The sequence below is a fragment of the Chrysochloris asiatica genome, unplaced genomic scaffold (genome assembly GCF_000296735.1).
Source record: "Chrysochloris asiatica unplaced genomic scaffold, ChrAsi1.0 scaffold00412, whole genome shotgun sequence".
Classification (NCBI taxonomy): domain Eukaryota; kingdom Metazoa; phylum Chordata; class Mammalia; order Afrosoricida; family Chrysochloridae; genus Chrysochloris; species Chrysochloris asiatica.
Genome location: NW_006408930.1, coordinates 989170 through 1004911, shown reverse-complemented (window position 1 = coordinate 1004911; position 15742 = coordinate 989170). Strand labels below are relative to the sequence as shown.

The window sequence follows — 15742 nt, the reverse complement described above, 5'->3', positions numbered from 1 at the left end:
GTTTAATTTTGTGTTTTAAAAGTAAATGATATCTAATGATCTTTAAATATATATATATATATTTTTAATTTCATAATACTAGAAATTAACCCTGAACAGGCTGATTTAATAAACTTCCAACATATGTAAACTATACAAAAGAGATGACGGCTTGTAATGCAGAACAGTTAGATACAATGCAAATTCCTCTAAATCAAATCATGATTGTTCCATTGACCTCCTTTGATTTTAAAGTTTGCTTTATTGAAGTTTAAAAAGGAACCCTAGTGGTCCAGTGGGTTAAACATTAGACTGCTGAGAGGTCAGCAGTTGAAACTCACCAGTCATACTACAGAAGAAAGATGAGGCAGCCTGCTTCCGTAAACATTTACAACCTCAGAAACCCTATAGAGCAAATCTACTCTGTCCCTATAGGGTTGTTATGAGTTGGAGCCAAAACAATAGTTTGGTTTAGCTTTTGGTATATATTAGTTTGGAATACTGGTTTAGTTTAGTTTTTGATTTATTGAAGTATAATTTGTAGAATTAAACTTGTTTTTAGTGTACACTTCAATGAGTTTTTACAAATGCATAGAGTCATGCACCACCCCAAATTCCCTCATCTTTCACTGAACCTCTGACTTGTTTCCTGTCCCTATAGATTTACCTTTCCCAAAATGTAATCTACGTAGTCAAGCTTCTTCCATCAGCATAGTGAATTGGAGATTCTTTCATGTTGTTGATGTATCCTTTACTGCTAAGTAGTGCTCCAGAGTATAAATGGATTAAAATAACTGGGAACATTTGGGTTGTTTCCAGTTTGGATTGATTATATACAGAGTTGTTAAACCATTCTCATACAGATTCAGTGTAGACCTAGGTTTTTGTTTCTTCTCTATGAGTGGGATTGCTAGGTCATATAGTAAATGCCAAGCGCTGCTCTATAAAGTGGTTACACTTTCCTACCAGCCATATAGGTGAGTTTCTGCTGCCCAAACCCTGGCTAACACTAGGTATTATAAGTTGTTTCTGCCTGCTTTTACCCACTTATGGTATGTAAGCCAGTGAAGAAGAAATAGAGAATTCTACCAATTTCTTCATTCTGAAATTGATAAAACATGCAATCAGGATGTACTGATCAGGAGAACAAACAAGATGGCGGATAGGGTAGAAGTGCAGTGAAGAGTTCTGTTACCAACAACACAGAATACCCGACCAAACAGACTCAGGAGATGGTGCCAGAATTCCGAACCACATATAAAGGAATATTTAGAAGATTGGAAGACTTAAGCTATGCGAATTTGAAGCAGAAGCATGAAAACCAAGTCTTTCTAATTCAAGACACTCAGCTGCTCCCAGAGCTGCCATCTTGGGCAAGACCAAACAGGGGAAGGATCAGAGCAGCCATGGACACTTGACAGAACTGCACAGATAAAGGAGTGGGCATTCTTTTTTTTTGTTTTGTTTTAATCTGTTTGTTGGAATCTCACTGTCTGCACACCTCCATTCTGGTGACTGGAGGAGGGGGTGCCTGAGCAAGTGGACACCCCAACCCCACCCCAGGAAGGTTCTACTATGCATGCGCACAGATCTCCTCGAAATTGAAAGGGACAATTTCCACTTAAAACCAAAGAGCCACAGCCAGTGCTGAACTGTTTATAACTAGAAAAAAGGCCTGAAGAGGGATTATGGAGCAGGACAGGTAGACAAAAAAGGAAATAGGCCAAAAATTAAATCCCGAGGTACGTCATACCAACCAAAAGTGGCATCTTGAAATTTCTCAGGAAGAAGAGTGAAAGGGAAGCCCATCTCCTGATCACATCTACCTGGAGGCAACCAGAAAGCATAAAAAAAAAAAAAAAACACACCCATCTAAGTATTAAGGCCACAGATAACTCCTGTATATTCCCAAAAAACAGAAGCAGATGACCATGTCCAATAACGAAATAAATTGATTGAGGCAAATGAGCTGGAAGTAGACCTACACTCCATACTGGAAGATCGGTATGCTTAGGAATGCCTGAGAAGGAATTCAGAAAAATGATTATAAAATGTATCAAAACACTTTACAATGGAGTAGAGACAAATAAGGAAGAAGTCAGGAAAGCGCTACAGGAACATTCAAATAAGATAGATACAGCATTGGAAACAATTCAAAACCTATAGAAAGCGGTCCAAACGATTTAACAACAGCATATCAGAAATGGACAATACATTGAAAGGGCAAAGGAGTAGAACTGAAGAGATAGAAGCCAGAACTAGTGAGCTAGATGATAAATCTCTCAACACTACTAAGATAGAAGAACAAACACAAAAAAGGATTTAAAAAATCTGAAGAAGGCCTAAAATTCATGTTGGACAACATAAGGAGGAATAACAAGAATTATCGGCAATCTGGAACAGGAAGAATCACACAACTCCACAGAGGAGACACTTGAAGAGCTTCTGGAAGAAAATTTTGCTAACATCCTAGAAAGCGAAAAAATAGCATTCAAGAAGTTCAACGAATCCCAGAAAGGATAAACACTAAGAGAAAATCACCAAGACATATAATAATCAAGCTCTCCAAATTCAAAGGACAGAATCCTGAAGGCAGCTAAAGAAAAGAAAAGTGTAAAACACAAAGTCAAGCAAATCAGATTAAGCTCGGATATCTCAACAGAAACGATGCAGGCAAGAAGGCAATGGGGAGATTTATATAAAACCCTGAAAGAAAAAAACTGCTAACTAAGAATCCTCTACCCAGCAAAGCTGTTAATCAAATACAATGGTGTAATCAAAACATTCCAGGATAAATAGAAGCCAAAGGATTTTAACAAAGCCAACCCTGCTATGAAAAACATCCTAAAGAAAGTTCTGTGGACTGAGAACCAACCAGAACAGACAACAACTAGAGAATGATGTATATGGCAGAATCACCCTGAACTCAATCAACAAATGGAAGAGTCAAGAACAGAATAAAATTATAAGAACAGAGGATCTGGGAGGTGAGTTTATGATCAAAACAATTACAATGTGAAAGAAGGTAAACAAAGAGGAACAGAGATCCAGGTGGTGAGAAGATGAGGTAGATTACAGGATAAAATAGACTGTACTAAATGGAGGGAAGAATTAATGGAATATAAGGTAGCCACAACAATGGGGTTGGGGTGGCGAGTTTAGTATGGGTGTTGGGGAGGGCAATAAAAGAAGAGGGAGGAGGCAGAAGAACAAGTTAGATAGGGGAACACTGAGACAGGTTTGCATGTCTTAAATGGGACAGTGGTAAATAGTGACGCATGCTCAACCTTAGGGCTCTGTGATACAGGGATCTAATTATAGTTTGAAGAGGGGACATAATATTTAAATGCTTGAGTGTCTTATGAATATTAGTTTCCCTTGCCTACTATTGTAAAATAGACACTTGAGTGGGATAGAAAGGAATGTTAAGAAACATGATTAGAGAAAACTTGTAAGCCCGTCTTCAGCCTATAACTGATTGGAATACCTAAAAGGGGTTCTAGAACTTGGCCAGTGAAATAGGCCTCAGGTAAAGCCTTTACCGAATATAGGCCCTTGGTGGAATCCTGGGTCCCATTCAGAACCTTATGAGGTGGGGCAGTCCCACTAGAAAGGACAAGCAGACCAGCCTGCAACAGCTACAGTGACAGAAGATACATCTTCAAAGAAAGATCATCAGGAAAAACCCATAACAAAAATGTCAGCATGACTGGCTACTACAAGAATAACCAAGCTGTTCACAAGGAAGACATCAAGGCTAGCAATCAAGTTCCTTCAGTACAAACTCCCCTCTAAGACTGAAACTCAATGGGAACACACAAATAATCATGTAAGCTTGCTGGCGACCACACAAGAAGTGGAAGAGGGGGAAAGGCAGCAATGAAGAAAGGGGCTGAGTTCAACCACAGTCTACTGACTCCCATTAACCTGGACATGAGAGAGAGAAGAGGAAGGGCTGGTTGGTCCAAAGTGTGGTGAGACCTCAGACAGTTGAGTCCATGGACAAGGACATAGCTACAGAGGGCTAGAGCAGAGTGAAGCATCCAGCTGATATGAAGTGAGAGGAGATGCACAAGAACACCCAAAATTGCAGACAACACCCATTTGACCTAGCTTCAATGACTCAATAATCAGAACTCAACTAGAGGAAGACAACAACAACAACAACAAATTTTTTTGATACAGGAAACAAGGGTAAATTGCTACAATTTGATGAACCTGACCTATACTCATGGAGGTAGTAACGCTAAAAAAACAGAGAGGGAAGGAATCTTTACATTATGTATCAATGCTATCCCCTCTGTACACAGGGTAGATAGGGACGGACAACTTAGACATTGGCTACCTAAACTGCGGGGGCGATAAATGATCAAAGTGACTGACTTACAAGATTTCAAGAGGGACTTTAAGAGTATGGCATATACAGAAAGAGTCCCCATTGAATAGTTGTCATCTTGTCTAGATGACTCTGGTGAAAAGAGATGGGGATAAGATTCGTAAGATTCAATAGTGAATACTTGTTTTCATGACTAATTGCAACTACCACAATTGTAAAGGTAGAAGTTTTGTAACAAAAACAGGGGTATGGTTAATCTTACATTTCAGAAACAGAGGACCCTAGGACCATCAAGGGAGAAGAGCACAAGCAGAATGCAGGACCTTATCCAGAGCAGCAGGGACACCAGAGATGGAGGCAGAGATGGGGAGCATGGAGAGGGGGAGTGGCTGAGGACTCTAGATTCATGGGAAGAGAGGGACTAAGAGCTGCTAGCCAGTAGGCAGATTTGCAGAATGTGCCCTTTGGAGATGTAAATTATTATATATGCAAAAAAAAAAAGTATTGATCATTACTGGTAATTGGAATGTAAAGTTGGAAAATATGGCCTTGGTGATAGAAATGATGCTGGAGATTAAGTCAATGATTTGTTCATTTCAAATACCTTCTTTAGACAGCATAAGAGACGAGTACACACATGAACCTCACCTGATAGAATATAGAAAAATCAAATCGACTACATCTGCAGAAAGAGACGATGGAAAAACTCCATATCATCAGTCAAAACAAGGCCAGGGGCAGACGATGGATCTTGGCTGAAAGCAGAGAATATCAGGACGATGTTTACCTGTGCTTTACTGACTATGCAAAGGCTTTTGATTGTGTGAATCATGACAAGCTATGGACAACACTGCAAAGTACTAGTATTTCTGAACACTTAACTGTGCTCATGAGGAATCTGTACATGGATCAAGAGGCAGTTGTTCGAACAGAACATGGGAACCCTGAATGGTTTAAAATTAAGACAGCTATGCGACAGGGTTGTAGTATTCTTTCATCAAATTTATTCAAGCTTTATTCTGTGCAAATAATCCGAGAAGCTGGGTTCTATGAAGAAAAATGTGGCATCAGGATTGGAGGAAGACTCATTAACAACCTGCAATATGCAGATGATTAAACCTTGCTTGCTGAAAGTGAAGACGACTTAAAATACTCACTGATGAAGATCAAAGAGCACAGCCTTTGGTATGGATTACATCTCAATGTCAAGAAAAAAAAAAAATCTTCACTGCTGGACCAATAAACAACATTCTTATCAACGGAGAAAAGACTAAAATTGTCAAGGTCTTCATTCTTCTTGAATCAACTATCAACACTCATGGAAGCAGCAGTCAGGAAATCAGACGATGTATTGCATTAGGCAAATCTGCTGCACAAGACCTTTTTAAAGTGTTGAAGAGCAAAGATGTCAGCTTGAGGACTAAGGTGCGCCTGACCCAAAGCATGGTATTTTCAATAACCTCATATGCATGGGAAAGCTGGACAATGAATAAGGATAACTGTAGATGAATTGATGCTTTTGAGCTATGGTGTTGGAGGAGAATATTGAAAGTGCCATGGGCTACCAGAAAAACCAACAGATCTGTGTTGGAAGAAGTGCAGCCAGAGTGCCCCTTGGAGGCCAAGATGGACAAACTTCATCTCTCATACTTTGAACATGTTGTCAGGAAGGACCAGTCGCTGGAGAAGAATATCATGTTTGGTAGGTGGAGGGTTAGAGAAAATGCGGAAGACCCCCAGCAAGATGGATTGGCAAAGTGGCAGCCATCAAGCGTGGCAACAATTGTGAGGTTGTCCCAGGATCAGGCAGTGTTTCATTCTGTTGTGCATAGGGTCGCTATGAGTTGGTACCGACTCGATGGCACCTAACAACTTCAACAACAACAATGGTATGTAGTGGCTCAGACCTTTTGCTATGTTCTATTGAAGTTCCAAGGAGGGAAATGTCATTAGATGTGTACCTTAGTATGGCTGGAGGGGAGAGGTCAGACAAGACTGGATGAGCCTGGGAGTTCATCTGGGTGACAAGGTCCACAACACATGGCCTAGAGATGCAAGGGTGTGAGAGTCTGAATGGGTTTTAGAGTGTATTTTACGGGACGGCTGACTTCTTTGTTACTGACATCACTGACTTAGGTCCAGGTCCCTCGAAGCACACTGTGAGAAGAGAATTCAGGTGCAAGTGATTTATAAGGAAGTGGTCCAGGGAAACTGGTAGGATAACGGGGCCTACTTCTTTTATTCAACTATAAAATGTATGATCATTGAGATGAATACTCAGTAAATGAATTTCAACACTTTTGATGAGGACTAAAAGGTATGAAAGGAGCTCTGGTAGCGTAGTGGTTACGAATCGGTCTGCTAACCTCACGGTCAGCAGTTCGAAACTACCAGCTTTTCTGCGGGAGAAAGACAAGGCTTTCTGCTCCCGTAAAGATTTACAGCTTCAGAAATCCTGTACAGGGTCACTATGAGTCGGAACTGACTCCACGGCACATAACAACAACAACAACAACAAAACGGTATGAAGACATTCCAGTATCAAACTGGCTGCAGCTTTAATGCCTTTTCTTTGACAATGCCTACTGCAAGGCTCTCTGCTGTTTTGGCCTGTATGCCAGGTGCATTTTATGTTAAGGAAACTTGACTTGTGCAATATAAAGTCTCAATGAAAGATAAGTGGTCTATATGGCTGGTCACATTATCAAATCTTAGATCTATGTTATAAAAATAACATAGATCACTATGTTATTTTTATAGCATTACTATTTCTGGTAAGCTCATTTTTGTGTGTGTTTAAAATGATCACTACAAACATTCTGTGTAAAATCCATATACTTGGTTATGCACACACACACACACACAACCCCATAGCATTAAAGCATATACAACTTCCATCAAATGAAGCTAGAACACACTAAAAGGCATTAGATCAGAAAGGGACTGAGGAGATCATCTTCCTAAACTTCATATTTAGAGAAGGAAAATGATGATCAGAGAAGGTAAGTAATGTGTCTGAAATTTTATTAATAAGTATAGCATTGTGTTTCCAGCTCAAAGTCTAAGAAAGCTCAATGAGGAACTATGAAGAACCATAAATATCAATTCTATACACCTTTAAGAAGCATATCTTTGCTGTAATAATGCTAATTGAATTGTCAAGCAGACCACCTTCTGACTGTTTCAAGCATGAGGTTTTATCTATATAACATAATATACCAGAATACAGAAAGTCTTAGGGAGAAAATTTTTACTGTAAATCAATCTCATCCCAGTTTTGCTGTTCCTAAACATGCAATGTTTATATACATTATATTCTGTTTTGTTCTGAGTATTGTTTTCTCCTCCAAATAAAGTTCTAATTTTATATCTATGCACATATGAGTGTATGTATTTGGGTGTGCCCCTATAACACAAACTGCTACTATTTGTTCTAGGGAATTCCATCACTTCTATTCCAAATGAAGCATTTAATGGATTGCCTAACTTAGAAAGGCTTGATCTGAGCAAAAATAATATCACCTCTTCAGGCATAGGTCCCAAAGCATTCAAGGTAATGACATTATGATCTGATTCGTGAGTAAAAATACATTTAATCTGTTTTCCTGTATAACTTGCATTGGCTATGGTTGGAGGTGGGCAAGGGAAAAAAAAGTAAAATGTCTACAGCTGATAGTTTCCTTTCAAATTAAGAAAGCAAACTTTATCTTGAACAAAAGTTTGCTGTTCTACATGTTTCTAGCAGTTTTTCTAAGCATTGTTCTTAGGGTACCAACAATAACATCTGTGACAAAAATAATGTTTTGAATTTATGAAACAGCTTCTCTCCATGTAGCTGAAAACATGTGAAAATAGGGTTTCCTAAAGCATAAAGCACTTAATTTCTGGGAATTAAGGAGTGCTCATTTGGAAACGCTACAGACATTTTTAGTCCAGCAAGACAGAGGACCCTTATTTTTATGCAACGGACAAAATCTGATGCTGAGAGTACGCTGGTTGGAGAAGGTTCTGGAAAACCAAACAGGTTCAGATGAAAATTAGCCTGGGGACAGGTTAGGGAAAGAGAAGGAGAAAAGAGAGAATAGGAAACAGAATTGAATAAACCTCTGAAAGAAACAGATTTGATTTTAAAAAAATGGAGAAGAGAGGAATTTCTGAGAAACAAAGGCAGAAGAGAGTCTGTAGACAAGTACACATAAATGCAGGCTCTGTAAAAAGCCATACATAAAACATTATGAATCTCACTACGCCAGAATTTGTATTCTTAGACAATCTTCTGGGTCTTTTGCCAACCTTGGATGAATCCTTGGCCATTTATTCCCAGTTTCTGGTTTTTAATCCAGATTCTAGAGCAGTGGCTCGATATGATAAGCACTGGATTGTGAACCATAAGGTTCCCGGTTCAAGCCTGCTAGCTGTTCCACAGGAGAAAGATAAGACTTTCTGTTCTCATGAAGATTTAAAGCTTCGGAAACCCTATACAGGATCACTATGAGTCAGAGCCAACTCAACGACACTTAACAACAACTAGGGTGAAAGTAAGTGATCTTTAGACACTTGAGGGGTGCACATGCCTGCCATAGACTACAGTGTTATTTATCCACTTCCTGCAAGCATGACTTTAGTGTTAGGGAGTTTATTTCAGTATTTGACCATGAGCAGGATGTTATAGAAAATTCCTCCTTTTCTCATTTTGGGATTCTCTGTCCACCTCCAAAATAGTTGAAATTTGAATAAGAACACTGGATTGGGAAATCCCTTCATGAGGCTTCCTAACAGGGCCCAACTGCTGCTTTCTACTTAGCTGGCAGGTTAGGCTAGCTGTGGGAGGCAGCTAGACATGTGAGACTGCACTTTTTGTAGACAGCCATATGATTTGGGTACCAACCACACTGTAATAGTTTGTACTACTTATGGCATTTCATTATGAAAAACTTTCATAATAATTAGTTTTGTTTTATAACACCATCCCTATTTAATACAGATAGGAAACTGAGGTTTACAATTAGTTTGAAAGAAATTAGAATAACAGTCTTAATTGTTAGCATTAAGAATAGATTACAGCATTATTTAATTCATATTATTATATCTATTACTATTTAGGTAAAAACCTAAGATCTAGCCAAGTACGGCTGATCCATTGGCTAGAGAAGCTTCCTGTTGCTTATTAAAGCTACTATCTAATGTGGGTTGTTGTTAAGTGCTGTTGAGTCGGTTCCGACCCATAGTGATCCTGCACAGAGTTTCCGAGGATGTAAATCTCTACGGGAGCAGAAAGCCTCATCTTTCTCCAGCGTAGCGGCTGGTAGTTTCGAACTGCTGACCTTAAGGTTCGCAGCCCAATTCGTAACCACTACGCTACCAGAGTGAGATATAAAGTCACATAATGTAGTTATATTCCAGTCCAATCTATATGGGGACCATTCATGTGACCCCAACATTACTGTCAAATCCCACGTAAATCTATGCAGTTTTGTAAGACGTAACTTACTAATTCAAACTGACCATTACATAAGCTACATGTCTATAGATTTGTGACCAGATAAAAGAATAACTGAAATTTGTTTTTTAAGCTTCTGAAGAAGTTAATGCATCTGAATGTAGATGGAAACAATCTTATACAGATTCCTTCAGAACTGCCATCTACATTAGAAGAACTTAAAATCAATGATAACAATCTCCAGGCTATCAATGAAAACAGTTTATCAGGTATTTGACATTTGATTTTCCATTCTATGTAACCTTCCTTCTATTTGTTGTTGAATGCCTTCTATAGCTGAGTGGAAATTGTATCTACAGTATTACAAATATGTATAATATTGCAAAAATCTACACATTAATAGTAAACTTTTAAGGTCATTTTGCCACTAAAGTTATTAAAACTAACATTAACTGTTGACTTCTAGTATAAACTGCCTGTTGTCTTAAAAAGGAACTCTTATTATAAACAAAACACTCTTGTATATATTTCAGGTTATCTTCATCTATAATATAACTGTGGAGTCTTGGTGTGGCACTGTAATTTAATGCACCAGATTGCAGAGCCGTCTGAACTGCAACATCTGTAGTTCACGTTTACCAGACACTCTTCAGAAACCCTATCAGAGTTGCTATGGGTTGGAATCGACTTGATGGCACTTAACCACAACAACACAATAAAACTGTACTAGGAGTCTTGGTGTGGTGCTGTAAGATAAGCACTCGACCTCAAGGCTGGTTTGAACTAATAAGAGTGAAAGTTCAAACTTTCCAGTCGTTCTTTGGATACTCTATACAGAGTCCTGTTGTGGCATTGTGGGCTAATGCATCAGATTGCAAAGTCGTTTGAACTGCAAGATTGGGGGTTCAAGGTCACCAGCTACTCCTTGGAAACCCTATAAATGGTCGCTATGGGTCAGAAGTGACTCGACAGCACTTAACAACAACAACATACAGGGTTAGCTATGAGTCGGAACCAACTCGACAACACTTAACAACAACTAATGTTGTTGCTAAGTGCTGTAGAGTTGGTTTTGACTCATAGCAACACTGTATAGTTACTAAGGTGCAGCTGGTGGGTTAGAACAACTAACCTTGTGGTTACCAGTCTAGTGCTTATCCTACAGTACCACACCAGGAATCTGCCCTGCCTCCATTAATTTTTTTTTACTTTAAAAAAAAAAAAAATGTTTATTGTGAATTATGTGATAGTTTACATAGGAGAACATTAGCTTTACATTCATCCTATCATGTATTGTTTCATTGCCATGGTTACAATCCCCTCCATGCATCATCAACCAACCAAAGGATATACCCTGCAAGCCTACCCCCACCCCGGCCATCAGCACACAGCCCTCTCCCACTCTGGGTTTAGAGTCCCCAGCTGCTCCATCTTTCCACATCATTGTCTCTGCCTCCATCTCTGGCATCACTGCTTCTCTGGGTAGGGTCACGCACTCCGCTCCTCTCCCTTGATGGCTCCAGGGACCTCCACTCCTGGACTGCAAAGTCAGTCACTCCCCTCCTTTTGCTACAAAATGTCCACCTTTACATTTCCAACCCTCACAATCAGCTCTGATAACAATTATTCACCATTGTACCACAAGGGACCTATCCCCATCTCCTTTCATTAGCCCCGCCTAGACAGATTGGATATTACTCAGTGGAGATACTATCTTCCTCCGCACCCTCTGAATCTAGGCTCCCTCTTGAAAGCTTGTAAGCCAGTCACTGCTTGCCTTTGTAGCTCCCACCACCACCACCACCACCATTTTGGGTAGCCAATGTCCAAGTTGCCCATCCCTGTCTATTCTGTGTATGGAGGGGGTGGGAATGATCCTTGCAGTAAAGATTTATTCCCTCTTTTGAGCTACTGCATCCATAGGTGTAGGTCAAGTTCATCAAATTGTATCAGATTATTCTTTTTTTCCTCTTCTTTCTTCTCCTAGTTGAGCTCTGATCATCCAGTCATTGAAACCACGTCAAGTGGGTATTATCTGCAAGTGTGGGTGTTCTTGTACATATGTCCTCACTTCTTTACAGCTGGACGCTTCACTCTCTACTCTAGTCCTCTGTGGCTATGTCACGACTTTGGGCCCAGGAGTCTCCTGGTCTTGCCACACTGCTGGCCAACCAGGTCTCCACCCAGGTTCACAGGAGTCTATTGAATGTTGTAGACCTTAGCTCGCAGCTTCATTTTTGGTTTTCCCTCACTTCCCCTTATCAGTGACGAATGTGGTCACCAATCAGAGTGCATGTCTGCTCGTGTATTCCCACTGAGTCTTAGCCTTTGAAGGGGGCTCCATTAATTTTTAAATTTTAATTTGTCATAGACTAGAAAATGAAAACCAAACACATGAGAATTATGTATAAAATATGAGTAAATGGGCATCAAATAGGAACTCTGGTGGTGCTGTGGGATGAGTTGGGCTGATAACCTCAATATTGCCAGTTCAAACTCACCAGAAACTCTATGGGAGAAAGGTGAGGCTGTCTGCTCCTGTAAAGACTTACTACAGTCTCAGAAACCCTAAATAGGGTCATTATGAGTTGGAACTGACTCAATGGCAGTGAGTTTACTTTTTCATGCTGCATATCACATATGAATAAGTGCATTGGTATACACTGCTATCACCATGGCCTGACTGAGAGAACAGGCTCTAGTGCTGGGGTATCCATGCTCTGTGTATTAGATATTGCTAAAATTGATTATTTTATGCTTGTTTGTGAATGATGTTTGGATAACTGAAAGTGCCATCTTGTGAACTCTGTATAAAACAGTTATTACTGTATTTAGTTTTTCATTTACTGCTAAAGAATGTCTTTGATTAATTATATACTACAAAGATTGACTCATTTTTCTTTTTATTCTCTTAACAGTCTAACATAGCTATTAGTATCTAGTGTTCAATTTATTTTGTTTACCTGATTAATGCTTATTTTACTAATGTTGATAAATCAAGGCTTTAAAAGAATAAAGCAATTCAATTATTTTCTTCCACTTCCATAAAGCTTTATAGAATTTATAGTATAGAATTACACTTCTGGTAATGGGAAAGAATAATTATAATGAAATTGCCAAATTTGAGGATTACATAGCTATGAAAACACTCAGTTTTCAGGGTACATATGAAAAACATTAGCAAAAATTTTGATGGGCTTGTCATATGTAAAAGACATTAGAAAATTCTATTTCCATCCATTGGGTAAAACAGAAACCAAAGGGAATACTTACTGGAAAAGTGCACTACTGAGCTATATGTGATCTATAGGTAAAGCCAACAGTGAGGCGAGCCAGTCCAGGCACATCTCATCACCCAGTGCTGTGGCTCTGTTCTCTTTCTGTGTGGAATTTCTTGGCTTGGTCGTTGTTGGGTTTGTAGTTCCTCTGTTTTCCCTCATGACCACTCTTACTTATGACCCTTCAGATTGCAGTTTGACCAAGAGCTACTCAGAGGGTGCTACACGCCCAGAGGCAGTTAATAATAGGTACAAGTTTGAAAACTCCATAGCTCTGAGTGCTAACAGAGAGCCAGATCAGTTTGCAAGAAAGCTACTTTGATATATTGTTGTTGTTAAGTGCTATACAGTTGATTCTGACTCATAGTGACCCTGTATAGGGTTTCTGAGGAGTAGCTGGGGGGTTTGAACTGCCGACCTTGTGGATCGCAGTCCCAGTGCAGATTCTACAGCACATCAGGAGTTCTGATTTGATATATGCATATTAAATATATATAACGTATATACTACATATAATATAGTTTTCACATACCATCTAAATCACATAATGTTCTATTTCACAGAAGGTATAATGGTGTGGTGCTGTAGGATCAGCACTGGACTGCAAACCACAAAGTTGGCGGTTCACACCCACCAGCCATTCCTTAGAAACTGTATACAGGGTTGCTATGAGTCAGAACTGACTCGATGGCATTTAACAAAATCACAACAGAATCTAAGGGATTCATACCGTACTTACATAATTGGTGTTCTTATATATATCTATCAACTCCATGAACTTACTCATGTAATTCCCCACCCTCTACAAATGGAACAGCTTCCTATTTCATGCTAATGAATCCTTCTTTCAACATGTAACTTATGTCTAATCTAATAGAAACCACCTCTTATTCCACACTATTTTCTGTTACCATATGTTGCTTACATATATAATACCAGAGAATAATTGCAAAGTAATACATAATATCATATATTTGTATTGTGTGTTGTAATGAGAACATTGGAAACTTCTATTACATTTAAAAATATCTACCTATGTAATAATAAGTAACTATACTGCATTCTCAGTACTTATTGTTTTGGAAACTTAAGAGAATAAACAAGAAATAGAGATATTTAGCACCTTCTTTTCTTCTCACAAATTATTTTACTAAGCTACCATTACTGCTTCCTGTCTTTTAGCCTTTTAATCCTAATTCAGCTTTGGTCATGCTATTCTGCTCTTTAAACTTTATGAGACTACTTACTATTTGAAATGAAAGCCAAAATCAGTTGCCTCAGGTACAATGGAGTCCTGGTGTGGTGCTGTAGGATAATGCACTGAACTACAAAGTCAGCTGTTCAAACTCACCAGCCACTCCTCGGCAAACCTATACAGAGTCACTGTAAATTGAAACTGAATCCAGAGCACTTAACAACAATAATAGGATACAATAGCCTCCATAGTTCAGTTCTAATAAATGAAGATACACTCCAGGTTTTCTCTCTTATCTCCTTCCATACCACATCCATGTGGGTTCTTAACTTTCATGCATTCACTTTGTTGTTTAAGTCTGGAATTTACTTCCATTTCTATCCAAATCTTTTCTATCCTTAAGAGCCTAGCGTAAGTCCCACCTCATTAATTTTTATTCAACCACTCAAATCTACACTGCTCTCTGCTCTTTTCAACATTTATTATCTGATTAAATTGTCTTTTGTTCTTCCTTCTCAAATTGAATATGGCTAACAGAGGAGATGAGTTTCATATAGCATACAGTGCAATTCCTGTGACTTGTAGTTGAATATGAAAATAACCCCTTATCTTGGGAATATTGGTCACTGAACAAAATACAAAATCATATCTTGAAATATCTGAATTAGATACCTCTGGGTAGATGTCCTTTCAGATTTCAGTTGATCTGGATCATACCACTCATGAAGCCAACAGAAACAATTTTTAAAAAGTTGTATTAAAAATCTTTTTTGGTATCTCAGCTGAATGCATAGAGACTTTCTGATTATCTTCCTTTCAAAACTTCCATACGACTGTAGTCTACGCCAATAAATTAATAACTATGATCAAAATTTACTGCTCTGCTTTAGTCTTCTCTAAGTCCTTTACCCAGAGGTTAAGGGTTTACAAGGAATAGTACTTCTTTGCCCAGATGTTAAGAATTTGTAAGGAAAGAGTGCTTCTTTCTATGACTAGAACCAGTAATCACTAACTGTAAATCGTTAACCTCTGGATAAAGAAATTAGGAGAATAAAGGAGAGCAGTGCATTGTACTAAGGACACCTGGTGTGATGCAGTAGGATCAGCACTGAACTGTGAACCACAAAGTTGGCAAAGTACTAGCTGTTCCTTGGAAACCCTATATAGGGTTGCTATGAGTTCGAACCAATTCGATGGCACTTAACAACAACAATTGCACTAAACTCCCAAACTTATTTTATATTATCCTATCATTTCATTCTTATATGTCTGCAGATATTTAGAGTAAAATTCTTCAACTTTATTACTACAAGAACAAACAAGTTGCTTGCCTAGGAAACATTAAAGCAAATAGCCGGGTCCCCTCAGTGCAAACCCCCTTCCAAGACTAAGACTCAATGGGAATACACGCTCTGATTGGTGACCACGCTCGTCACCCATAAGGGGAAGTGAGGGAAAAACAGCAATGAAGCAGCGAGCTAAGCCCTACAATGTTCAATAGACTTCTGTGAATC

The 15742-nt window shown here is 38.9% G+C and overlaps 2 protein-coding genes across 3 annotated transcripts in view; one reads left to right on the top strand and one right to left on the bottom strand.

Moving 5' to 3' along the window:
- CENPP (centromere protein P) overlaps positions 1-15742 on the bottom strand; it is a 422858-nt gene that overhangs the window by 157561 nt on the left and 249555 nt on the right. The gene's annotated exons all lie outside the window — the stretch shown is intronic.
- Positions 1-15742, top strand: part of ECM2 (extracellular matrix protein 2, female organ and adipocyte specific) — a 45411-nt gene that overhangs the window by 20715 nt on the left and 8954 nt on the right. For both annotated transcript variants that reach the window (XM_006876766.1, XM_006876765.1), the window contains 2 exons: positions 7753-7868; positions 9889-10024. In XM_006876766.1, the coding sequence (XP_006876828.1) occupies positions 7753-7868; positions 9889-10024 (252 nt within the window). The remainder of the gene's footprint in view (positions 1-7752; positions 7869-9888; positions 10025-15742) is intronic.